The 25764-nt window shown below is 40.7% G+C and overlaps 1 protein-coding gene across 2 annotated transcripts in view; it reads left to right on the top strand.

The window, feature by feature from the left end:
* Positions 1 to 1319: 1319 nt before the first annotated feature.
* The window catches only part of IPCEF1 (interaction protein for cytohesin exchange factors 1), a 63513-nt gene continuing 39068 nt past the window's right edge, over positions 1320 to 25764 (top strand). Inside the window, exons 1-4 of one of the 2 annotated variants that reach the window (XM_074818803.1) lie at positions 1320 to 1459; positions 17120 to 17170; positions 23176 to 23212; positions 23884 to 24053. In XM_074818803.1, coding sequence (XP_074674904.1) covers positions 17147 to 17170; positions 23176 to 23212; positions 23884 to 24053 — 231 coding nt within the window. In that variant the 5' untranslated portion in view covers positions 1320 to 1459; positions 17120 to 17146. Of the gene's footprint in view, positions 1460 to 17119; positions 17171 to 23175; positions 23213 to 23297; positions 23407 to 23883; positions 24054 to 25764 lie in introns of those variants that run through there. The other variant, XM_074818804.1, reaches the window with a different exon arrangement.

The raw sequence follows: 25764 nt of genomic DNA, 5'->3' as shown, positions 1-25764 counted from the left end.
TCAAAAAGGAAAAATTCATTTCAAAGCATGTAATGATCTATCTTATTTTTAGCAATGCTTATCACTTTGAAGAAGGATAAGATTTAACAGAGTGCATATGCTCTGTCTTTTCTAGACTAATGTGATATATGAAGTAAAGAGTAGCGTAGAGAGAGCAATGAAAATTAGTTAGATGTTTGTGCTATAGATGTTTATTCATTCTTGAAGTCCACATACTTGTGGCTGAAACTGTTGACTACACCAGCTAGAAAAGTACCCAATACTACAACGTCCTGATTTTTATTTTTCTTTGTTCCCCAAGCCTAGTAAAAGTGTAACTTACAGAGCATAATATCATAGAATGGTTTGGATTGGAAGGGACCTCAAAGATCATCCAGTTCCAACCCCCCTGCCATGGGCAGGGACACCTTCCACTAGACCAGGTTGCTCAAAGCCCTGTCCAACCTGGCCTGGAACACTTCCAGGGAGGGGGCATTCACAGCTTCTCTGGGCAACCTGTTCCAGTGCCTCACCACGTCACAGTAAAGAATTTCTTCCTTATATCTACTCTAAATCTACCCTCTTTCAGTTTAAAATTGTTACCCGTTGTCCTACCGCTACCCTCTCTGATAAAGAGTCCCTCCCCATCTTTCCTGTAGGCCCTCTTTTAGCATCTGTCTCATATTTTTAATAGGGCTATTAATTTTGGCTTGCCATTGCATCAGCTAGTCAAAAAGGGAGAAATGGGAAATAAAGATTGTTGATTTGAATCTATTAGACCCATGTGCTCTTCCACAGATCTTACTGTCAGCTCCATCCCTGCTTGGATGGTACTTCCTGGAACACACCTTGCAGGTGACCCAGAAAAACCAAACCGGTAGCGCTTCATGCCCCGTCTTTCCTTTTGTCCCGAGGGCTTCCTGGCCTCTGCGTGGCTGGGCTCAGACTGTGCTGAGCTCTCCTGCACCTCAGGGTGCAGGGTTGGACCCTGGAGGGCCCCTGGGAAGCTGAGGCTGAAGGGGGTCTCTGGAGAATGGGTTAGCAACAGAGGCTGTGCTGAGGCTTGGATAGTGCCATTTGTTACAGGGCATCCATAATATGCTTTCTCCTGTCTCCCACAATATACTCTGACCCTCTTCTCAGAAATATTTGATAACACAGTTTTTAAACCAATTTCCGTTTGTGAAACAAAAAATTTAAAAGACTTGTTATCTGGGAATATTTCTCATTTTTTAGTCCAGCCCCTTCCCCATTTCAACCTAGCTTGATTCTAGTATTAATAGATCTGGCAGGCATGGCTTTTAGCACTTGCTTTGATGCCTGGCTTGTGGTTTGCATAGTCATGACTTGTAAAAGAGACACCAGTTTCCTCTTGGGCAATGTCATCATTGCAACCAATTTCTGTAAGAATTTCCTCTCTGCTTTGCGAGGTGTGGGAGTTGACACGACAAGTGTGTCTGTTCATCAGAATTCCTTGCTGGTAAGGTTGTGGCTTCTTTCTTTCCTCTTAAGTGACAAATGTTATTTGTTTCTGTCTAAGGACATCTACCTTTTTTTTTTTTTTTTTAAATATGGTTTTAGCTGATGAGAAACAATGATTAATTGGTACAATAAAGGAAGTTCACACTGGCAAGTAATTGCCCTTTTTTTAAGGGCTGTGTAAGAGATCTTATGCTTCTCTTTCCCCACCCCCACCCCCTTTTGGTTAAAAAATGCAAATGCATTGCTTAAAAATAATGAAATCATTAGAAATAATGGAGTTTGTGGAGTGAGGACAAGTGACAGCGTGTATATGTGAATGATTCCTATTTTGGACAAGTTTAATTCAGTTATGTTTTAAGATCCATCAAAAGCCAGGGTGACAGTCTACTCATGACTTTCATGTAAATTGGATATTTGTGAAGACAAGTGTATAATATGGAAATGGAAACAATTCCTTTATTGATTTCAGTTTCCTAGAGAAATGTGCAAATCTAGTATTGTGTAAAGAGTATTTACGGTGTAAGATGGAAGTAGACTCTAATGTGCTGTGGTGACAGCACTGAGCAGATTGACTTCTGGTTTTAATGTGAAAATAATTTTAGAATACATTAATTTTAATGTTTTTCTCATAGAGATGAAATTGTGTGAGTAAAGGCACAGAAAAGTACTGTGTGAATGGGCTTACCCATACCATGAGAAAAAAAGACAGCTGGAATTAAAATCTCTTGTCCTTTGCACTGAAACAGAAAACCCAAAAACCTGACTGCATCTCAAATTTTCCTCAACAAAATGTGCCTCTGGTGGAAGCTGAGGTTAACAGCTTGTTTAATCATTCACTTACCTACTTGCTTCCAACAAGTCCTTTTTGGGGTGTAGGGTAGTAACTTTCTTTACTGGGCTCAATTGTATTAATTGGATTTCTTGGAAGGTTTTTTATCCCTGCTTGGGAACTGCAGTTCAGTTCAGCAGGATTTTCCCATCTGCAGTTACACCAACATTTAATGGTTTGTGACAGTGCACAAAGGAAAGAGAAATTGTTTGGTAACTTCTCATGAAATGGCTTTTCTGTACCTTCCCCTGTGGTGAAATTTTTACTTTCTAGAGGTAAAAAGTGCCTCCATGGGAAGGAAAGACAGGCACCATGCCCCTCTCTTGGCGTTGACTCTGATGACACAGCTGCACACGATTTGATCAGGTGGAAGTCCTGTGGCATGGCAGAGGCTGTGTGCTGTGGGTCAGGGATGCTGAACCTCTCTGCTTTCAAATGCTGCATCACTTTGACTTTGCCCAGAGTGCTGCCTCACCACCGTCCCTGAGAGAGCAGTCTGTTTGCAGACTGTGCTCAAACACCTGCTTTCCATTGGAAAGTCATACTGGTTTCATAGGTGGGAAAGGTGAAAGAACACATTAAGATGCATATGTCTACAAAAGTATGTTTCATGAGAGCATCTGTACCACAGTCAGGAAGAAACAGGGTGATAGAAAGCTCCGTTTCACTCTCTAAATGGCAAGGGCCCTTAATGCCAAGCTGCTAATGTTCATGTGAACTTTTCGTGCAAGCTGCTTGCTACTGTCCCCATGCGTACTGGGAGACCTGATTTCTTGTGGGGCTGTCCAGTGGGCAGAAAGCAGCATTTATTTCTCACTTTTTTGAGTGTGTTTCCCTGGGTGGGTGCTGCAGCTGGGTGCTACACACTCAGCACAGCATGCTCTCCACCGGTGTCTGTGCAGTCTCTACAAGGTGACTGGGGAAGGCATCAAGCCAACATGGGCTGAAAAGCTTCCACAGTTGTTAAGATGCTCTCTGTTTTGTCCTTGTTAATTCCAGATGTTCCCCCTTGCCCACCAAATTCATCCCTTCCACATTCCCGCGTGATCTAGCTAAACTAATAGCGACTTCATTGTGGGTGAATAGGATGAGGACTAGTTTGAATAAAGACTCATCAGAAGGACACTGTACAGACAACAATATTGTGCACTTGCTTGATTAAATGGTACAGATGTGCAGCCTGCTGCTAATCAGCGTGTCATGTGGAGATCCTAGCAGATTCTCAGTTGGTGTTGGATCCTGAGGTAGGAGCAGGAACCCAGAGAGAGGGCTGTGTTGCTAAATGACATGTTGAATATCACTATTTTGTGTGCAGAATTGTCTCCAAAGGATCACTCAACCATCTGCTAACACACCTAGTAGTATTTGTGGGCCAATGTAGTTAGTACTGTTTATGGGCCTGGAGAAAGGGTCCCACCTGATGCATCACTTATTGCTGATGAAATTGTGCTGAGTGTGGTTACACAATCACTAAATAGGGAGATGAGTACTGAAGTAATGTTGCATGTGAAACTATACCTGTTACCCACTTCTGCATCTCAGTTTCCCTCTCAGTTGAAGCAGAGACACATTTCTGTCTCTTAAGGATTTTTCTGAAAAGCAATACATGCAGTTAAAGGCATAGCTCATCAAAGTGTCTATGTGTGTGTACTGTGTTTATGCCTTAGTGACATACATTTCTAAAAATATTTCCCTTCTGCAGCCTTCTCTACCCTCTAATTGTTCACTTCTCTTTCCTATCATCAAGTTACAGGCTGGCTTCCCTCCAGTGTCTGCTTCTTTTGCTTTTGCTATGGGGCATGTCTGGCATAGGTTCCATGAATAGACTGAATTCTTCTGCCACGATGAGTGTGTCTGTCCTCCTCAAGCTCTATCTCCTGCCTCTGGCTGAGCTGAGTCACACTTTCTCTGTGCATACACTTTCAGTTGTCCCCATGTTCTTGCCTCTTTCCTCTCCAAACAGGTCTTGCCGATTGCTTCCAAGGCCAAGGGGCGGGAATCAACATAATAACATGGCCTTACCTCACCTACTACTACTTTAACTGCTTTTTCTGCAGATATGGCTTCCTCATCTGGGTAGAGCTCATCTTCCTTTGACTTCCTTACTTGTTTTTCCCCAGAACCTCCTCTAGCTGTTCTCCCTTTTGTCAACTGGTATGTTTTTATTCCTTCTATTAAATACAGTCAACCAACAAAACCTTCTGTTCTCTGCCATCATTTTATCCTGGAACTTCCCTTTGATTTTATCTGAAAAATCTCTTCTTAAAACCTACCATCTGTGATTCTATCTGCCAGTGGTTCTCAAGCTGTTTTCACCTACAAACTTCCTTTCAGAAGGCCCTGGTACACCCCAAAATACTGTCTATGGTCTGCTGAAAGATTTTATCATCTGATCCATTTTCCCTCTGAATCTTATACCTGGATAATTTTATTCACAAACATCAGTATGGCTTCTCCTATGAAGGGCAGATCTACTCCTATAACACAGAGGTTTGGGGTTTGGGTTTTTTTTGATCAAATGTAGAGTTTGGCCTGTCTCTCTGATATGTTATGGCTCAGTCTTTAGTTGGATCCAGCACAATCAACTTCTGTCTTTCCTAAATCATCTTTCCTCATTACTGACAATGACATTATGGTCTAAGTGCTGCCTTCAATTCTCTGTGCCCTCATTTCCAAGCCATGTTTAAATTTTGCACATACTTTCAAATGTCTTGACTCTTCATATAGCAAAATAAACTGTCATCCAAATTGTCATTATCTCATGTCATATTTGCTGAAGTCTCCTATTCTCTGGCCTTGACAAAAGTAATTTCACCACCCTGTATCAATTCAGAAACTCAGAATCAATTCAGAAAAAGGATGATTTTCTCACTCTGCTGCTTTGTTGAATCTCCCAGCCTATTTATTTACACTTCTGGGCAGCATCAAACATATTGAGCTTTAACTCTCATTTTGAACTCCCTGGGATCCCTCCCTCCCTGGGATCCCTCTCTTAGTTTTGCAAACATTTGAAAACATTATATCTCGTTATTTTTCAAAGCCACTTGCTACTGCACTAACACAAACCTTGACAATGTCTGTCTTCAGGCACGCTGAGACCCAACATATGATCCTGATGACTGTTGTCTCACTATTATCTTGGACTTCCTCTAATTCCTGTCTACATCTTCCTGTTGTATCCTGTCTTAAACTGGAAGCTGCCAGGAGCAGAGTTACCTTCTCTTTTCTTCTATTTTCCTACAGTACCTGCCACGTGGTCCATCATAATGGCAATAAGCATACTGTGATCTTTATTGCTAATACTTCAGAAAAGTTTCTTGAACAATATTTTGGGTGTTAATGCTGTAAATCATTTTACATAGTTCTCTGCTTTGTTACATTATGTAGCTGCCTCGTTATCCTTGTTCCTTCTTGCAGCTTCTGGGTACAAGTACCATCAAAATACTGTACCAGCTCAGTCATATTAATTATGCTTATTTTCTCTTAATCTAAACCAAATGCAACTGCTAGGTAATTACAGAATCATCTAGGTTGGAAAAGACCTTGAAGATCATCTAGTCCAACCATTAACCTAACACTAACAGTTCCCAACTACACCATATCCCTCAGTGCTATGTCAACCCGACTCTGAAACACCTCCAGGGATGGGGACTCCACCACTGCCCTGGGTAGCCCATTCCAATGCCTAACAACCCTTACATCCAGTCTAAACCTTCCCTGTCGCAACTTGAGGCCATTACCTCTTGTCCTATCGCTTGTTACTTGGTTAGAGACACATCCCCAGCTCTCTGCAACCTCCTTTCAGACAGCTATAGAGGGCGATGAGGTCTCCTCTCAGCCTCCTCTTCTCCAGACTAAACAACCCCAGTTCCCTCAGCCGCTCCTCGTATGACATGTGCTCCAGACCCTTCACCAGCTTCGTTGCCCTTCTCTGGACACGCTCGAGTAATTCAATGTCCTTTTTGTAGTGAGGGGCCCAAAACTGAACACAGTAATCGAGGTGCGGCCTCACCAGTGCCGAGTACAGGGGTAAGATCCCTTCCCTGTCCCTGCTGGCCACGCTATTTCTGATGGAAGCCAAGATACCATTGGCCTTCTTGGCCACCTGGGCACACTGCTGGCTCATGTTCAGCTGGCAGTTCAGTTTAGCTTAAATCTCTTTTGTAGTTAATATGTCTCAGCTGACACATAGCAACTTGCTTATGTGTCTGAACTTTCTGTAGCTCCCTAATACAGACTTTAAATGATTTGTGTGGATCTCACAAAGTGCAAGGAGAATGGAGATGATGTCAAATAGTCAAATTTTCTCAGAAAGCAACAGTGTGAAGATGTTTGTAGTAAGTAGGAAGTAGCACTTCTCAAGTTTGCTGTTGAACATCTCTGCAGTTAAGAGCAAACCAGGGAATTGGGAGAGGAGGGGAGGGAGGTGGAATGGAGAAACAGAAGTTATTAATTTTTTATTTTATTTATTTATTTATTTTTTTTACTAGCAATTTAGTGCACTGGAGAGGTTCTTCTCAGATGTGATTTTTGTCTTGTGTCTCTATCTGGAGTCTTGTGGGTTGCACCCAAGTGCACTACCAGCGCACTTAAAGCACTTTTCCTCCTGCTGAAATGAAGATTGAAGCTGTACTCTAAAGTGCTGTGTAGTACATGCCATTGCAGGGGTAAGCAAGATCCTCCAGCAGTTTTCTGTCTTCTGGATGATTTGTCTGTGGCCAGCGTAAACTGTGTTTCCAGTAAAGATGTGTTGTGGAGATATGATCCTAGAAACACAGTGAATCACAGAACTTTAACCCCTGTCTTTGGTTCCTGCAACCACAGAAGAGACATCTTGGTCTTGTATTGGTTAATTGCTGAGTCCGTAGGGCTTTCTCCAGTTCCTCCGCTTTGATGATTTCTGAGGAGATGTACTTTCAGGTGGTGGTTGCGTTCCAGCCTGTTTGTCTCCTGATGGAAACCTTTGGACATCTTTAGAGACAGCTACTCAGCATGCTTAACTATTTTGCCTCTACTTTTGGGCCATAATATTGCATTATACTATATCACATGATGTTATATTTGGGTCCTCTATTGCTGCCTCTGGATATACAAGGACATTGGGTGCTCAGTTAAAGTTTGTATTATTTCTCCACTGCTGCTTCCTCTTCTTTCACTTCTGCTGAAGTGATAGAGCAGGAACATATTGGTTGCACATGCAGCACATTATGAAATGTGCTGAAAACTTGACTGATATCCAGTTTGAAGAGCTGTTCAAACTTCTGACCTGACTTACAAAACCCTGTGGAGTTTCAGCATTGGCTACCTTGAATTCAACATTTCAGCATTCTTTTATCCTAATATTTGTGGTCAGCTCACTTTCTCATGCTAAGAATTGGGGCTTAAAGTCTGGAGTGGCAGATGTTTAAAAAAAGCATCAACAAACCATTTTGAGAGTGGGTCCTCTGAAGTAGTTTGATTTTCTTGTTTTGGAGTAGTTTGGATTTTTTCTTTCTCATTGATCTCAACAAATTACAGATTGATGGTCAAAAGTCTGTCCACCTCATGAGAAGTGGATTTCTTGTGCCAACTTTCTCATGAATTTGGGTGCATTTTATATTATTGCTCAAATGTAAGTAAGTTATAAAATTGAAATTTAAGGACTGTAATAGAATTTGAAAAATATATATTTGAAAATCAGGACATAATGAACTTTAGACATGATATTGTGGCTAGATTCCACTTAATGTTTTTGTCATCCTATGTTAGGCTATAGGTTTCAGCAAAAGGAAAGATTAATGAAAAAAAGGAAATAATATTGTGAAAAAATACAACAAAAAATTATTTTTGTCTAAATAGTAATTTAGTTGTTGGACTGCTTATCTAATTTGTGTTTTTAGATAAAAAACATTTCTCAGAGCTCTGTGTGCTCACTGAGGTGTTTCTGGTCATGCCTGTGTGTCTAGAAAGCACCATCACCCATCATGAGGTAATAATTCAGTTGTGTTCTGCCAGTGATGTGCCTAGAGGAGTTGTAGCCAAATTTTCCAATAACCTTTCAATCTTTCCAAACATTTCCATGACTTTAACAAGATGGGAATATTACAACCTTGTTGTGCTTGACAGTGCTTGTAAAATAGATGTGCTCATTTATAATATCTGGTCAGAAGGCAGGAGAAGCTATCCAGCTGCCAACAGAAAAAGGATGTGTTGTGGCATGCACTTGAGTAAAGCCTGAGACATCAGCTAGGAAGACAAATACACCATTCCTTCCCATGTCAGAAAGTGTGTGTTGAAAGTTGTCATGAAGTCAGTTGATTTAAACTGAGGTAATATAGATTATGGGTGTTTCAAATCCTTGTTAGCCTCAGATTTATACCTTATAGATATAGCTAGCCTATAGATTTATACCTTAACTGGTATAAATCATAGCTCTGCTGCAGTGGGAATTACCAAGCATGGGGTTGTTTTTCTCTGAGCATTTACTTCTTGTTAATTATTTGTACTACCATGGACTTTTTGTTGCCAAAATTGCACGTGCCATGAGAGGGAAAACTGAAGCAACAAATTAGAATAAATTATTTAAAGATGATCATAAAAGTAAGAGTAACTATTGAGGCTGCAAATACTGTGAGCTATACATTGCCATTAAATAGCTGATAATACTAAATTTATTTTGTCTTCATTAATATTTTTTCTCACTGGGAAGTCTAAAACTTATTATGTCTATTTGCTTTTCTTATGTAAAACTTGAAAGATATTAACAAGTTAAAAAATGGAGATACTCTATATTGGAATATACTCATCTAAATATAAAACGACATAAACAGCTGGAGACTGGTTTAGAAGAAAAACAGAGGAGAGAGAGTGTCTCTTTAGAATAAAAAAGTGAGAGACAGAGACAAACTTAACTTTGTATGAAGTGCTGTAAGAGTCATGATATGGCGGAATTTAAGGGAAAATGTTTGGTGAAATACAGATTATGGTATCAAAAAAGTCCAGATCTTCTGAGAAAACCTGAAAATCGTTCCTGTCAAAGAACAAGCTCAGTTTTAAGTTTTATGTAAATAGTTTCACCATATTACCTTCTCCTTTAGAAAAATGCTCACTGATTTCCTTTCAGATTTTACTATGGTGAGGACAACCACACAGAAAAAGAGTAAGGAAAAGTGCTCATTTCTAAGATTCAAGAAACAAGCATCCAATGTAGCCAGATCTGCATTTGCAGGAGTAGCAAATAGTCACATTTAATGATTTATTTTTGAGTGCAGATGTTCTGGCAGAGGCTATAGTGTTTAAGAAGCAAGAATCATAGTAAATCCTGAATACCTAGAGGGGCTGATGGCTGCAGAAAAGTATTGCAGCAATCTTTTGCAACCAGTAATAGTTTTTTTTCCAAGTTTTATTTCAGCTCTCAGGGCCAACCAGCTTGTTATGCTACCCATCTCAGGCAAGACACCCTTTTCACACTGGTGGGAGGCTATGTTCTAGCAGGTATTTCTTACTACTCTCTTTTTGTGTGGTGAAGTAGGCTTTCTTCTCTTGTTCATTGCAAACATAAGCCAAAGTAAAGATGTCTGGTAGCAATTTGAACAGATAATGAGAATTAATGTGATTAAAAGAAAAGCAAATCTACTGCTGAAATAGTCTAGAAGCAGGGAAGCCACTGATGATTAAACTGGATTCCCAGGGCAAAGTGTTTCTAAGAGCACCTTCACATCATATCTCTGAGCATTTATCCTAGAGGTGATTTTTTTGCCTCTCACCAGACTATATCTAACTCAGATGTACTGAGACCATCACTGGGCTTCCAGTTGCCTGCCCAGCTTGCTGGCCTGCCTGTCCTGGACCTTGGAGAAACTCTATGTTATATATTAGCATGTGGAGCTGGATGTTGAATTGAGGAGTAGGTGTTGGTTAAACTTCTCTGTAGAAGCTCTGATGTTAGCAGTCTGGTTTTCTCCATTCTCTTGTTCTTAGGGAAATGCCTTTCACCTGTGGGGAAAAGAAGACCACATGCAAATCTCTATGGCTGACCAGACTACACTGTAGTGCAGGATCAGTTTCACCTTCCTCTGGTGCAACCTGCCAGGGCAGTTTGCTGTCCCTATACCTTGCCTCACTGAGATTGCTCTACTGCAGAGGTGACATTTGAGTATAGTGCATGTATTTTGTATACGGTGAAGGCTGAAAGGAAGATAAGCACTTCAATGCTCCTGATCTTTTCATGAAGAATCAAACAGGACTTTCAAGACTTCTGTTTCTTGTGGACTTTGTGAAAGTGGAGTGGAAGTCTCTGATGGAAGAAACAGCAAGTCCCCCAGCTATTTCTTCCTTACTTCATCCTCATAATCATCAGCATAACAATTTTGTTTTACTTTTTAAAACCTGTTCTCTTGACTTTTCTCTGAAGTGTGAACGCTGGCCTTTTGTATAGTGCTGTCAATATAATGAACACTGCCTGAGTGGAAGAAAAGAGGAGAGGATTTGCATCTAAGCTTCAGAGAGTGCAAACAGTAGCAATTTTTTGTGGCCTTTTGTTCTGAAATGCAAGAGCCAAAAGTGTGCTCCTGTTAATGATGTATTATTTATGATGATGTAATGATGATGTATTATGATGATATGATGATGATGTATTGATTATTGATGTATTACAGTGCAGTTGTAATGGGACTGAATTTCCTTGTGACATCTCTTGTCAGGGTGGCAGCTCAGGAAATATTGGTCAGGTAACTGTTGTTCTGGACATAGGGAAAACTGCATCCACAGTGCTCTGGAGAGTGTCTGTAAACATAGAAAGGACCGGTCAGCTTCTGCTCTAGCCTTGGCTTCACTGCCTTAAATTGAATTATTGCTGCCCAGGAGATGCCTCTAGCAACGTGTGGGTGGGGACTGAGCCTCTCCGTGCAGCCTGGAAGCACTGTGGGGAGACAATTCCCTGCCTCGGGGACTCCTGCCTCTGAGGTGGGTTTTCATGCTGATGGCTGCTGGAAGGAAATGTAAAAATTTTCCAAAAGGAAAATGCCACTGTGTTGTGCTAGGCAAAGGGCCCCAAAGTCAGTTTGTTCTTGAAATGGCATGGAGCAGAGCTGGAAGATAGGGTGTACTAAGCAGTCTTACCATGTCAGCAATATATAGCAGGATTTTTTTTTATTAGTCTTATTTTCCCTATTAGAAAATCTGGTTCATTTTGATGGCAATACCTTTTCTCTTTCTTTTTCATTCTGAACCCTGTCCTTCAAATTTGCAAAATGTTTTGCAGTGGCTTATTGCTGTGACTAATTTTTTAAATTTTTACCTTCCATTGGATGCACAAAACTTTCTGCTTTTCCTTACAGCAAATGTTTGTCAGAACAGCCTTCCAGTGAGGATGTCTCATCTTTCTGTCACTGCTATGATCTACATTTATGATTAGGGCAGCAGTTCTGTGCCTCTGTGCTGGGGAAAAACATCCCTGTCGTTCTCTCTTTAGGTGCTGGACCTTGGGGTGTTCCCTCAAAACTGTTTGCTGAATGGCTGATCTGAAAAAATAGAGGAGGGAACGATGCTCCCTCTCCCTTCATCTATATCTTTTTGCAAGGGACTTGCTTCAAGAGAAAATCCTTAGATTGTCGTCTCAGGAGGGGCTATAGGCTTTGGGTTTTTCTTCCAGCCTCCCCTCTCCGTTTCATCTTTTGGGATAACAAAGAACCATGCATCTTTGGAAGAGAGCAGAACACCAGGGAAGTGCTTCTTTAGCCCTGGAGTGTTTCCTTATCCCCTAACTGCACTAACTCTTCATCCATTTTTGCAGCCAACTTAACTTTGCCAGTTTTTATTGCCCGCCACAGCAAAAGAGCCAGCTAGGAGGCAGTAGTAATTGCAGTATTGCACTTAATGTTTCTGCAAACCCTTCCTTGGCCTTCAAACATAACAGCACTAGGAATCAGCTCAAGACTATAAGGAGTCTGCATGCAAACTCACACTTGGGGCAGACACACTTCACTAAGTATGTCATTTTGATTTCTTATTTTTGTCTGTGAGGCCACAGAGGCAGCTGGAACATCTCTCTACTTGTTGAACCTCTTCTTTCTTTACAGCCCCTCTCCCCCCAAAGGCAGTGAGTGTGGGCTCCTGCAACTGCTTGCTCAGAGCTGTCAATGCCTGTAACCTGCCGCTCTTGGGCTTCCCAGCTGGACTGACAGGGCCTGGCTGTGATCCAAGCAGGGCGATGTCTCCAGACCTTTTCTGTCTCTGAGACAGGAGCAGTGAACTTTGTGTTTCCTGGCCCTCTCCCAAATGGAGTCAAAGTTGTCTTTTTGAATTGCTTGCAGGTGAGGGGATTGAGAAATTTCAAATACATTTGAAAATAAGGTTATAACTACTGGTATTATAATGTGACAAATGCAGTTTCTTGCTGCTAAGCCTGTAATTTAAATAAAAATTACAAGAAACAAATTTATCCATTGTGGTCAAAGCTGAAGGTATGCTTTAACTGACTTGTTGTTACCAATGTTAATGGTGAATCTGTAGTTTCATTTGCAGTTGGAAACATGAAGTCATGGGGACCAAGGTGGGTAGGACACCACTTAACCAGGGTGGGACAGCCCACCAACTTTTGTGAAAAATGCCTTAATACTTCTTTGTCATTGCCCTGTGGCAAAGCACCAGCTTAATATACAACTTTCCTGGTGAGCCAGTAAATGAGAGAAAATCTGAAGATGAAGAAACTCCTTGTACAAATAAGATAGCCAGTTTAGATAGCTAATTAACCAGTTAAGTAACCAACTAGATCTGATTAATTAGTAGCTAATGGTAAGGTTCTGACATATTAAATTGATCTCTAGTAACCCAAAGGACAATTATGAGTTTACAATCACTCTGATTATTTTTCCCCTGCATTGTTGCAAGAACCCCAGTTAGAGGTAATGTGGTAGTTTAGGACTATTATGTAAGGCTGTCTCCTTGACACAGGACAGTGCTCCAAGCACTGCTATAATTTGGGGCAATGATATTCCTAATTCTTGTTAAGTGAGATATGTGATTAAATAATCATTGATCTTTTTTTTAAGGGAAATTTTTGTAGCACTATCATTAGTTTCATATCGCCTGTCAATTCACTGCCCACTGAAGTGCAGATTGTTGCAGGCAGCCAAATAAGCAGAAAGCAAGTAGAGAGGTTAAAGCTGGTGACCAGTGTGAGAAATGTAAACAGAAGGCAAAAAGTTTATTTTCCAGGTTGTCCTAGAGCCCTGACTAGGTGCTTGGTAAAGCAGAATTCTTTTCTTTTTCCTGAGTAGTCTGTGTCAATGCCATCTGAACAGGAACTGAGCTATGCATATTTTGGGTGCCTCTACAACACAAATAGTTTTAGTCATGTTACAAATCTCAAATATTTTTGCTCAGAAGCAGGAAGGCATATGCCCACTCTGGATGTCATCTGAGGCATGCCTGGAAGGCATGTCTGGCAGGCATATACCAATATCATTGCAGATCAGCATTCTCACTGTAGCTTGTAACTGGTAAGAGACAGTGTCAGACCTTGTGAATTTTGACTTCCACAAGAGGAATATTACTAATGAATTAAGATTGCTTTTTGCAATTAGAATCATTGGAACCTTAGTGGTTTCTTTTCCTTTTTCCACCTTTAATATTGCCTTTGATCTTTAACAGAGATATTTCTATTTCTTTCAGAAGAGATGATGTAGTCAAATGGAAATGATTGCAAGATATTTCTGATAAGTCACTTGCTGTGTTTCCACATTTGTTGCATCAGCTATTACTCATGTACCTACTTGTTTATTACTCTTCTTGAAAGAGCAGGAGTGAAATGGGACTAATAAAGCTATGTAAACTGATATTTATAGTTCAGTTGTTGAATCAAAATAAAAAACCCTCAGAAACTTGAATTAGAAATCTTTTAGCTGAAAACCACTTTTGACATATTATATTCAATTCAGACTGAAATGAAATTAGTTGTTTTGGGCACCTCTAAGAAAAGTCAAAGAAATGTAGGTAACGTTTACAAACTGGTAATGTAAATCCATCACCTTTTGCTTTTACCTAGTAGGTCTAGTACGTTTTATCCTCCAGGAAGTGAGGCATTCAAGTCTGTTTTCTCCTTTATAAAGCCATTTGAAGTGGGAGAGGCTTCACTGTCCCTTGTTTTATTTTCTCTCTTTGGTTTGTTCCACTTTGCAGTTTTAGTGAATTGGATGTTCATTGCAGCAGACTGCAATCCTGGTACGTTTTCAATGTGGGTGTCTTAATCTGTAGGCTGGAGGGTTTTCCTCTCCTTCTGTTCCTAGGTATTACCTCGTTGCAAATGGAGAGACTTAGGAAGAGGGCTGGAATCCCTCACTTTGGTGCTTAGGGTACACCTTTGGGAGTGACACCCCGCTTCAAATTCAATGTCCACCTAAATCAGGACAAGGATACACACATGGGTGTCTCTAGTCTGTAATATAGCACCCTGAGTGCTATGAAATGAGGTGGTCTGGGCCAAGGCTTCTCCTGCTGCAGCTGTTCCAGTTAGGAATCAGGACACTTTCCTGGTGGTATGAACTCAAACGTTGTCCCCTACTAACCTCTTGCTGGCTTGCCAAGTTCCCAAGTTCAGGTGTAGCTTTTGTGGGCTGGGAAGCTCTTCTGCCGGAAAAAAATGCCAGTCCTGGGCTGCCCTGGTGTGACCACCTACTGTCACACACGAGGGGCAAAGCTTAGCAGGGGATTCTAACTGGAGCCTGTGGGAGGGCAATACTGGGGGTTGGAGGGCTACAGGTCCCAGAGACAGCCCCTGCAGATTTATGCTGGACCATCCAGTAAGGTGGGTATAGACTAGCTCTGCTTGAGTGGCCATATTTATCCAGCTCCTTCTCCTGGTTCACCTGTCTGTTTAGAAACGATAGATGGTTTTCCCACAGTGCACCTGCAGAAAATTGAAAGGAAACACTTATTTTACTGTAGTGCAGAGATAAACAGGTTATGCCCTTCTGAAATGTTGGGTTTGCAACAGTTGAGTACACTTGAGCGGACATAAAAATCCTAATGCTATTTCACAGTGTAACTAATCTCACTCAGGTTGGGTTTACTTAGGAGAAATAAACTCAGGTTATGTTATAGGAGAGTTCTTTCTGCAGTGAACATGCAATTTTTAAAAAATATCTTTACACATGGAATAATAAATTATACTCTTAACTAGAATGAGACAGAAGTCAATGCTGCTTTTGAAAATTGGATGCTGGCTCAAAGATTCTTATCCAGTTTCTGGAAACTAAACAAAAGTCTGAGTTAAAGTCACTGAGAAGGTTCTGCTGAAATCCATTTCAACTCCTTTGGCACAAAGCACACAGGCGGAAATGTTTCCTTGCCAGTTAACTAACATTCTCCTCTTGCTCCTGGTACCATGGCTGATTCAAATCTGTGCAGTTCATATAATCACACCCCACCCTCCCCAAACCCAAAGCACGCATGAAATGAAGAAATGACAGGAAAAAGGCCACATGTCACAATAATGACTGTAATTTGGTCTGTTATTCTCTTGTTTTCTGGCTCAGTATTTAAGGCTCAATGTTAATTTGGTTGTATAACTAAAGGTGTTTCCTCTGCTTGTTTATACTAGCTATGATTTCCAAACATCCTTGAAATTATTTGCCATAACATCTCTCCTCATCATGATATTACTTCAATTTGAGCCACTTATAGAAAATGCTTCTTTCTATTTTTGAACAGAAACAGTTGGGAGCCAGAAAAATATGTATTTGTTTGACTTTCTATTTTTGGTTTGAAATTGCTGGAAGCCAGTAGGTGGGTTTTTATTTTCTGTTTTAAGATTTTATTTTCAAACTAAAACAAATATTATGTATGAGAAATGGCACATATCTTAAATTACTGGTTCTAGTAACAGGAAAAAGTTCTTGTTAGAAATTATTCTGAAGTGTTGCTCTATTTCTGGAAATCCTTTCTTGCTCACTTCAGCAGAGTCTTGTATCGTCTCCCATTTCACTCAATGATTTTTTTCATAGGCAGAGGGGTGAGTTTTGTAGGAACTTTGCTGACACTAAAAAGTTGGTATGTTCTCCTTCATCTTGTATACTGCACTGATTATTTTGTCATGTGTCCATTCTACCAGACTAAGGAAAATCACGCAAAGAGTTGACTATTGGTTGTGTATACCAAATGAAATCACCTGAATTGACACCTAAATGGGTAACTACTTTGTGTATCTTTCTTTGGAAAATAAACCCTAGTGTCTACTGTTGGACTGCACAGATTTTGTTCTCCAGAATGGAAAACTGCAATTCATTATAAAATGGATAGTCCAGTATGAGATCTCATCCTGTTCAAGAGAGCCAGCAGATTACCTAATTAGAATTCCCAGGAAACATAGGAATTACTCAGCAAAGCGGAAATCAAAATCTTATAGACTTCTTTCAAAGTAAAAAACAAAATGAACAAAAAAACCCAATCTCAAATCACCTCCGGTTTTACTTATTTATTCGCTAAACATTTCCTAAAAAAAGCAAACACCAACCCCCCCCCAACCCCAAAAACAAACCCAACCAAACAATAAGCAAGCCTCTGACTATATCCACGTGCTTTATTCTGTTTATTTCATTGAAAAGCTTGGGCAGCTTTCAGTTAGTGTTCCTTATTACTGGTTGTCTTCTAAATCAGTAAAATCAGTTCACATAACATAGCATTATCTTTGGAAAAGTTTTGGGGTTTTTTTTTGAGGGGATGCGTGGAGTGGGGAGGGTAAAGTTGGCAGGTCAAAGCATATTAACACATTTTTTTACTCTACTGCCAAGACTCATGTTATATGAAAATATAATACAGAACTTAAGTAACAAAATCTTTCTCTTTTTACAGCTTTCCCGCTAAGCTTTGAAACCATTCATGGAAGCTGATGGCAATGCTCTTGTAAGTATAATTGAAGTTATGCCAGAGTTACTGATCAGCTGAAAAGGTGGTGTGTTGGGGTTCTGTCCTTGTAATCATAGAAGACTGTGGACAACATCAATACCCAAACAAAATCTTGCTTACAGGCCAGGTCAAGTGGTGAGACTGCCACAGGCCTGCCCTAGTTTTGCTCTAAGGATGAAATGAATTCTATTGTATGGGCCTAATGCCAGGTGTGCCCTCACTTCCAAGTCCTATCCCTCAATAGATGAAAAAGCAGTAACTTAGGCTACATGAGCTTAGCAAAGAATTTTGTTAGCCACACATCTCTCTAACCCTTGAGAAGCCTAAGGAAAGTACAGCTCTGTAGAAGATGAACTGTCAGTCACAGTTTCCTTTGGTACCTTTTCAGACTCATCCATTGTGAGTTGAACTTCATGAGACATGAAGTCTGGTCTTCAGTATTAGCCCAATGCCCCTGCTTTTTCTTGTAGAACAGTTTTTTTCTTTCCCCTAAAACAGCCTCATACACCTATTTCACCCCATTTTTTTCTCCTGGGGAGTTTGCAGGCTGCAAGCCCCTCAGTATCTGGGCAGAAACATCCTTTGGTGTGATCCTTGACTGTTCCTAGCAGCTCCCCAGGGGGATGCTGCCTACCCAAGTTTGGTTCACATAGATGATTTCTCAAAACCACCTATTTGGAAGGGAAGTTGGAAACATGTAGCCCCCATGCTATATATCTGCAAATCCTTGCTGTCAGGTAAGAACAAGGTAAGGGGAGCCACAAGAGTGTGGGCTGAGGAAGCTCTAGCAGCTTTTAATGATTGTGATCAGCTGCCCCTGACCCAGGGTGCCTGGAGCCTCTGATTAGGGAGGGTCAAGCACCCTTTTAACTGGTGCTCAGGAGGAACCTGTCTAAGAGCCAGGCCCAGAGGGTAGCCAACAGACCCAGCAGTTTGTGGAGCAGGATGTTAAGAAGGAGCAAAGTAAGGGGGTTACAGTTGAAATTGTGCTGCTGTAACAGTCTTAGGTGTGGGGGTAACAGGGCAGTTTTGCCAATAGATGTGGGAGCAGCTGTCCCTTCTAGGGCAGATGATTCCACACAGACTCAGTTTCAGGTGGCAGACAGAGCCCTCAGAGTCCCAGAATGCAGGAAGTGCCTGGGACCTCTCTCTGAGGCCAGGAGAGATGACCCTCTGCCCTTTAGGAGGTGCCCCATCTTGGAGAAGCTGTGCTAGCAAGTGGAGAAGACATGGGAGGAAGTGAGCAGGCTGCACAGCATCAGAGAAAATGAAAGGGAGATAGGTAAGGTCTTCTCTGACACACAACAGCTTTAAAAACCTCAGTCCCCACCTGCAGTGGAGAAGCAGGCAGTGTCTACCACCACTATCAAAGTAAGCAAAACCTCTGGAGAAGGGGAAGGATGGAAGCTGATGACCTCTAGTACCAAGAGGAAGGCTCCTGCTCCACCTAAGAACTTGCATCTGCGATATAGGTTGACTGCCCTCAAAGTAAAGAGGAGCCAGATATACCTATTAGCAAAGGACCTGGTTCATCTAACCATAAACCATACAAGGCTACCAGGAGCAAATGGTGAGTAAACACAAGGGGTGACTCCCTGCTGTGGGGGTCAGAGTCATCCATCTGTAGGCCTGACCAACCATCTAGAGAGGTTTGCTGCCTGGCAGGGGCCAGGATCCAGGATGTTGTGGAGGGACTGACAAAACTTGTCCAGCCATCTGACTTCTACCCCCTACTGTTATTCCATGTGAGCACAAATGATATTGACAGGGGAAACCAGTATTTGCTGGGGGCCACCCAGATGGAAAGCAGCTTTGCAGGAAAGGACTTGGGATTCTTGGTGGACATCAAGTTGAACATGAGCTAGCAACATGCCCTTGCTGCAGAGAAGGCAAATGGTATCCTTGGAAGCATTAGACACAGTATTGCCAGCAGGTCAAGGCAGGTGATCTTTCCCCTTTATTCAGTGCTGGTGATGCGACACGTGGAGCGCTGTGTCCAGTTCTGGGCTCCCCAGTACAAGAGAGACATGGACATAATGAAGAGAGTCCAGTGAAGGGCCACAAGGATGATTAAGGAACTGGAACATCTAATATATGAGGAAAGGGTGAGTGAGCTGGGACTGTTTAGCTTGGAGAACTGTCTCAGGGGGATCTTATTAATGCATGTAAATACCTGAAGAGAGGGTGCAAAGAAGACAGAGCCAGGTTCTCTTCAGTGGTGTCCAGTGACAGGACCAGAGGCAGTGCACAGAAACTGAAACACAGGAGGTTCCCTCTGAACATTGGGGAACATTTTTTTACTGTGAGGGTGACTGAGAACTGGCACAGGTTACCCGGAGAGGCTGTGGAGTCTCCATCCCTGGAGATATTCAAAAGCTGTCTGGACATGGTAGGTGTCTTTGCTTGCATTGGGGGGTTGAACTATATGACCTCCAGAAGTCCCTTCCAAGCTCAACTATACTGTCAGTCTGTGAAAAAAATAGGATCTCTAAACTGACAGAAGTCTCTTACTGAAGTTATCACTTCTCTCATATGTTTTTGCTCATTGGTGGAGCCTGCCTGGCACAGCAGTCATTGTGAACAATGCTCAGTTGTACAGCTCCCTTTGCAATTGGCTCATGGGGGTATTTGCCAAGTGGAGGAGTAATGGATAGCAAACTTGAAGCCCACATTGTCCTGCAGGATCACTATCTCATCCTGTTCAGGTCTCAGTAAACTGATGAGTAAACCAAAACCTACCTAAAAAGATTAAAATCTATCCTCTATTGCCAGCCTTGCGCAAAAATGATGACCCTCCTAAAGTTGCAGATAACTGTAATGTTTTGCATTAATTTCAGAGCTTTCTGAGGTTTATTGCTCTTGGATTTTCCCTGGTAACAAGAGATAGAAATAGGTCTGATTTTTTTGGTTTATTTTTCAGTTGATCGTGTGATAATGAAATAAATCTTTTGCCATCAGGAAATTGAGATTTATAGAGAAACATCCACCATTATCAGAAGCATAGTAAAATCAGGATATTTGATTCAGTTTCAGATAGTTTCAGTGACTATGTCTGGTAGTTACAGTACCTTGACATCTGAAACGGCTGTTATGCCACTGGTTGGTACCATTGGCTTTACTGGTAATAACTCTGTCTTCCACTGTTTTCTCTTTGTTTTGCACTAGTGTTAATGTCACCGTTAGAGGTGAAACTTGAAAGTATCTCTTAATCAGTTTTCACTCAGGTTCACTGAAATGAAAGACTGTGGACTCTAAGCCAGTTTTCGAAGGAGGAAACTTTAATTTACTTCTTGAGGAAAGGTTTGCCACTGGAGACTTGCTAGTGTGTTGTATTCTCACGGAAAACTGAATCCAAATCCTGTTGGTGAAGCATTTTATGACTTCTGTGATAGATTTGTTTAAATATAGGTTTTCTATTGGTTTAAGATGGAAACAGTTTTACTGAAAACTGTTTGCTTATTTCATAAAATATTTTACTTCAAACACTGGTGCTTTGGAGAAAGAGGTTGTTTTTGCTTCTCTACATCAGCAAAATTTGGGAAGGCAGTTTTGTGAATAACACTGGATTTCATTGTTACAGTCTAGGATTAGAAGTTTCTCTTGCACAGAGCAAACCAGATATTTTTAATAAGATGATGCTGGGCTTCTGAACAGCACTAAAAACTACTTAAATTGTTGAATTTCAGGTTTAAGATTAATTTATTGAAAATTTAATTCAGCTTTCAGGAATACTGGGAGTGAAAACCAGAAATGTATCTTAATTCACAAAATCTCACTCAGCAATGATCTTATTAAGGATTTATCATTGATTTTATCCAGGCAAACTAAATGCAGTGCTGGCTGGGTAAACTGCCCTTCCTTCCCCCATTAATTTCCCAACTCCTCCCACAAAATATGAAGAGATGGGGATTCATCACCCCTGTCAAATTGCAGCAAGATACTATCATTACTGTGGAATAATAAATGCACATTTGTAAATTCTTTTTGTTACCCCGAGCTCTCACTAGGTAATCAGTTTTTTCATCAGTCTGTATACAAAACAGGCTCTTACAGATGATTTACATAATATGGATATTAACCCTTTCTTGACAGATAAGCCATAGACCATATTATTTTGCTTTAGATCATCAATAAGGTTAGTGGAAAGATCTACTTCTTCCTCGGTTGTTTAGAGAGCCACATCCTGTCTCAGTAGTGCTGCTCTTGTTGTACTACTTTATGCTGGTTAAAGATGAAATGACCCCACTGTAGTGTCATGGCAAAGATGTGACATTGCCCCACTACATAGTTTTTGTGGAAGGACAGCTGATTCATATTTGTTTTTCTTAATATCACTTTGGGTAGCTCTAAAGGAAAGTAATTAGTGTGACTCTGTGACCCATTGATTCACTGAGGCCATATATTATTTCCATGTGTCCTAAATAGGGCATTACTTCCTTTGCAATCAAGACACAAAAGGTGGCCCATATAGGATGGGGAAATAGCGAAGCCTCCAATAGAGCTGATGTGTTTTCTCATTGCTTTTCTTTGTCTGTTGTCATGGAGAATAGGCTGAGAGAAGGCAGTGGTAGAATTAAAAAAAAAAAAAAAAAAAAAAAAGGAAAAAAGGAAAAGGGAAAAAGAATATGTGATGATTAAGCAGGAGTCTGGGATTATTCATTCCTGGTAAGGCCTCCCACAAGTGTGTTTCTCAGGTCATCTCAAAGAGGCATCAGATAAGCGATATGCAGTTCTACACACTGTGATACATGCTGCAAAGATCACTGGTTAAAGAAAGTTCTAGCTTTCGTAAATACTGGTGGCAGTGGTCTCTTCTATCTATTTCCAGATGGTGCAGCTTTACTCACCTTTAATTCGCCTATGAGAAAAGTCATCAAATCCTTCAAGAATAAGATGAAGTGGGGTTTTGTTTTCCTGAAAAGCTGGCTGGCTAGGCAGAGGGGCTGCATTAGGGATGTTCATAGCGTAGCTCTGCAGCGGATCAGGTAGCTACCAGCTTTGCATAGCAACGTTGTGGCCAGCATATTAAATCATATGTCACCTTATCCAGCATTTGTCATCTGGAGGCTTCAAAACCTTCCTAAAAATAGAAAAAGGTGAATGCTTTTGTTCCCATGCTAGAGATGGAAAGGTTGAGGCGAAGAGAAGTCAGGTGCTTTGTTCACAATTGCGTGACCAAACAGCCTGTCTGGGGAGAATTTACTTCAAAAGCCAGACTTTACATTTCTAATGATCTCTTTTTTAGCCTGTGGTCTTCTGTTTTAGTTTCGTTTTCTACGTGTTTATGTGGGATCAAATATACAGACTGCAAATGAGTAAATATACTTCAATTGTGTTATTTTTGCGGTGACTAAAACTGTCATATATGGCACGGCAAACTTCTGGCATTTTTATGTTTTATGGTTTGGATAATCTGCCTGGTTTGTATGGTTATTATTTTTTTGTTAAAAAAAAATATTATAAAACTCTTATACAGAGGGAAATACATTCTCGGCACTAAATAAAAAAAGAGGACGGCAAAATCAATTATTTTTCTTTTTCAGAATTTCTTAGAATGAGCTAAAGGACAATCAGACACGTGGCATGTATTTTTCATCTCCCCACATTTGTAAATCCCCCTCGTGGAGTCTAATGAAGCATTAAAATGTTGGAGTCATAACTTATATTTTTTAACTTCTGAACACAGAATACAATTCAGGCAAACACGTAGCAAAGTAGAAGCTGCCTGTGGGTGTGAAACAGGAAGCACTAGTAGACACACACATGTATAATATAGTTACGTTTGTTCTTGCTCAACTAGATATACATCAATTTTAATTAACACGTTTTATGCTTCAGCTACTAACGTCCCTTCAGCACTGAGTGGGTTATGCGTTTCCATCCTGCATATACCACCAGCATCACCACCACGTCCTTCTCTAACTTCCCCCTCCCCTTTCTACACAAATGTTGCAACACAATCTGAAATTTCCTCTTTTCTTTCCTTCCTGCATTTCTTACAGGTTCCCTTGCGTCAGAAGACAAAAAAGAAAAGTCAAGGTAATGAGAGATTGTTTTTTCTTTTCTCTTCTGGGTTCCTCTTTTGTTATTTTCTTAGTATGTCTTATTCTTGGGAGGGTGAGGATTTTACACTGCTACTCAGCTGGTGGAAGGCTGCTTTTTAACTCCACTGATTCTTGCACTGATTCTGAGAAAAATGACAACGGGCTGCTCCTTTGGACTAAATCCTTGTGGTATGTTAATTGAATCGAAGCTGGAAATCGGTGAGGTGGAATCAGCTGCCTGCACATACACACACACACACTAGCGGTTTTCATGTACTTGGCATAATAGTTTTCTCTAGCTGACTTAAATAGATGTATTCTTTTCAGTGCATTTGTGTCAAGGGAGATATATGCATGCTTCTCTTAAAAGGATCAAAGGATATATTTTTAATTTACAAAAACCTGTATATGGTTATCTTAGCAATAATCAGTGTCTACATTATCTATAGCTTACTATTTTGTTTCTGCACATCAGAATGCCTTTCAAATGAATGTGTGTTACTGCCACAGCCATTATAAAACTGAATGACTTCTAAGTATATTTTAAAATATGCTTGGATGACTTGCTGAGATTGCTAAGTAAGGTTAATATCTTTAATTGGCAGGAACATCTTTCTTGGTAATGCACTTTTAAACAAGCAGAACACTGTATTTTTAATGGCACAGGGTTCTTTATAATGAGCCGACGGAGGATATCGTGTAAAGAGCTGGGGCAAGCCGATTGTCAAGGATGGCTCTACAAAAAGAAGGAAAAAGGAGCTTTCATTGGCAACAAATGGAAAAAGTTCTGGTGTGTGCTGAAGGAGTCATCGCTGTATTGGTACAGCAGTCAGCTGGTGAGTACAGTGTCCAAACAGTATCTGCTGGGACTGAGAGAAGGGGAGCTGGGGTCACAATTTAAATGCACCCTGGAGACCTACAAATGACTGGGTTTATTTCTCAGCCCTGACATTTCTGGTAATCTGGGAAATGTCTATATGAATGTGAAACATGCAGAAAACTATGTGTTTTCTAGTTTAGTAAGTGCTTGTAAAATGTTAACTTGCTGTCTGTTCTGCTCTTTAAAGAGCTGCTCTTTGCAGGCACTGGTGGCATTTGAATTTGGGAAAGGTTTTCCTGGGATGGGCAGTTTGCAGACACTCGCTATCAAGACGCAAAACAGGAACACTTTTTCACTTCTAATTCGTTTAATTTTCAGAAGTCTCTCCTGCTTCTTTCTTCATCCTCTTCCTCACTGAGATTAATCTGTTTATTTGTTTGCTTTTTGGGCTTTTTAAAATTTTTTTTTTTATTATTATTATTTTTTTCTCAGTTTGCACTGGTAGGGTTGCAGGTATGAGAACTGCCAGTTGGTGATGTTTTTGCTCCTGGTCTTGCTGATGTCTCATCCAGAGCACTGTAATTAAAGGTTCTCACGTTCTGCTGATTATTAACTTCCTGCTCTGATGAGTCAATGCTAGCAGTCAAATCTGCAAGAGAACACAGTGTTTTGAATTCAAGGTCCAGCTTTCTGTTCAGAGGATGAGCTCTCAGAACAACTAATATAGATAGTGTTTCTCTTCCAGCCAGTCAAGCCCAAGTAGCCTACTCCACTTACAGTGTGAGTGGGAAACAGAGACAAAGAACAGCAGGCCTTGGATTTCCGTAATCGGCTGAAGAACTAGGAATTAAAAACTGAACAAGTAGTGGTGGGGGAAGACATGGTGAGAAATCCAGAGTAATCCTTTTAATGAAAGGTTATGGCTGAGTGCAAAGCAGCAGTGAGTCCTAGGGAACAGCCAGCTTTACTCTAGGCTGTTTGCTACAGCTGGGCTTGATTGGGCAAAGAGGGTGTCTTGTCCATCATCGGAAGATTCAGACATAATTACTACCTTCACTTTGCTCTCTTGCACTGCTGCCTCTAAGAAAACTCCTATCATGTTCAAGTGCTGGAACGACAGAGCCCAGAACTGGGGTGTGCAGAGGATTAGGGCATGCTAGCAACAACATAGGTTGAAACTCAGCAGCTTTAGTGTCAAATTGTGAACAGGCATCAAGTTTCCTAAATGCAAACAAACTGCTCTGGAAATCAGCATGTCCCACACCTGGGAAAAGATGAGAGATTAAAGGAACTCTTATTAATTCTTAGAACACTTTAAGAAATCAAATGCAACCTAGGTTGTTTCCACTTGTTTATTTCCGTTGCAGTAATCCCCATTAAAAATATTGCTAACTATTTCAAGGTACAAATAAAATAGTTGAAACCATAAAAAAAACCCTAATCCCAAACAAAAACTTTACTCATATGAAGAGTATTTCATATTCTCCCTTCAGTTGCAGGTTTTTTAACAGAATAAAAACTTTGGCATTTAAATATGGTATTAACTATTCTTTTTTTTCGGGGAAAAGTGAAAACAACTCTGCTGGTCTTGGGTAGTTGTTTTTTGTGGTGTTGTGGTAGTCTGATTTAGCTTCCTTTCAAGACCAAGTCAAATACATGCATGAGAGAAAAAGAAAAGAGAAAGAAATAGGATATGTAGGAAAAAAAAAGATAAAAGGCTTTGTTTT

The sequence above is a fragment of the Strix aluco genome, chromosome 3, assembly GCF_031877795.1.
Source record: "Strix aluco isolate bStrAlu1 chromosome 3, bStrAlu1.hap1, whole genome shotgun sequence".
Lineage (NCBI taxonomy): Eukaryota > Metazoa > Chordata > Aves > Strigiformes > Strigidae > Strix > Strix aluco.
This window is presented reverse-complemented; position numbering and strand designations above follow the sequence as displayed.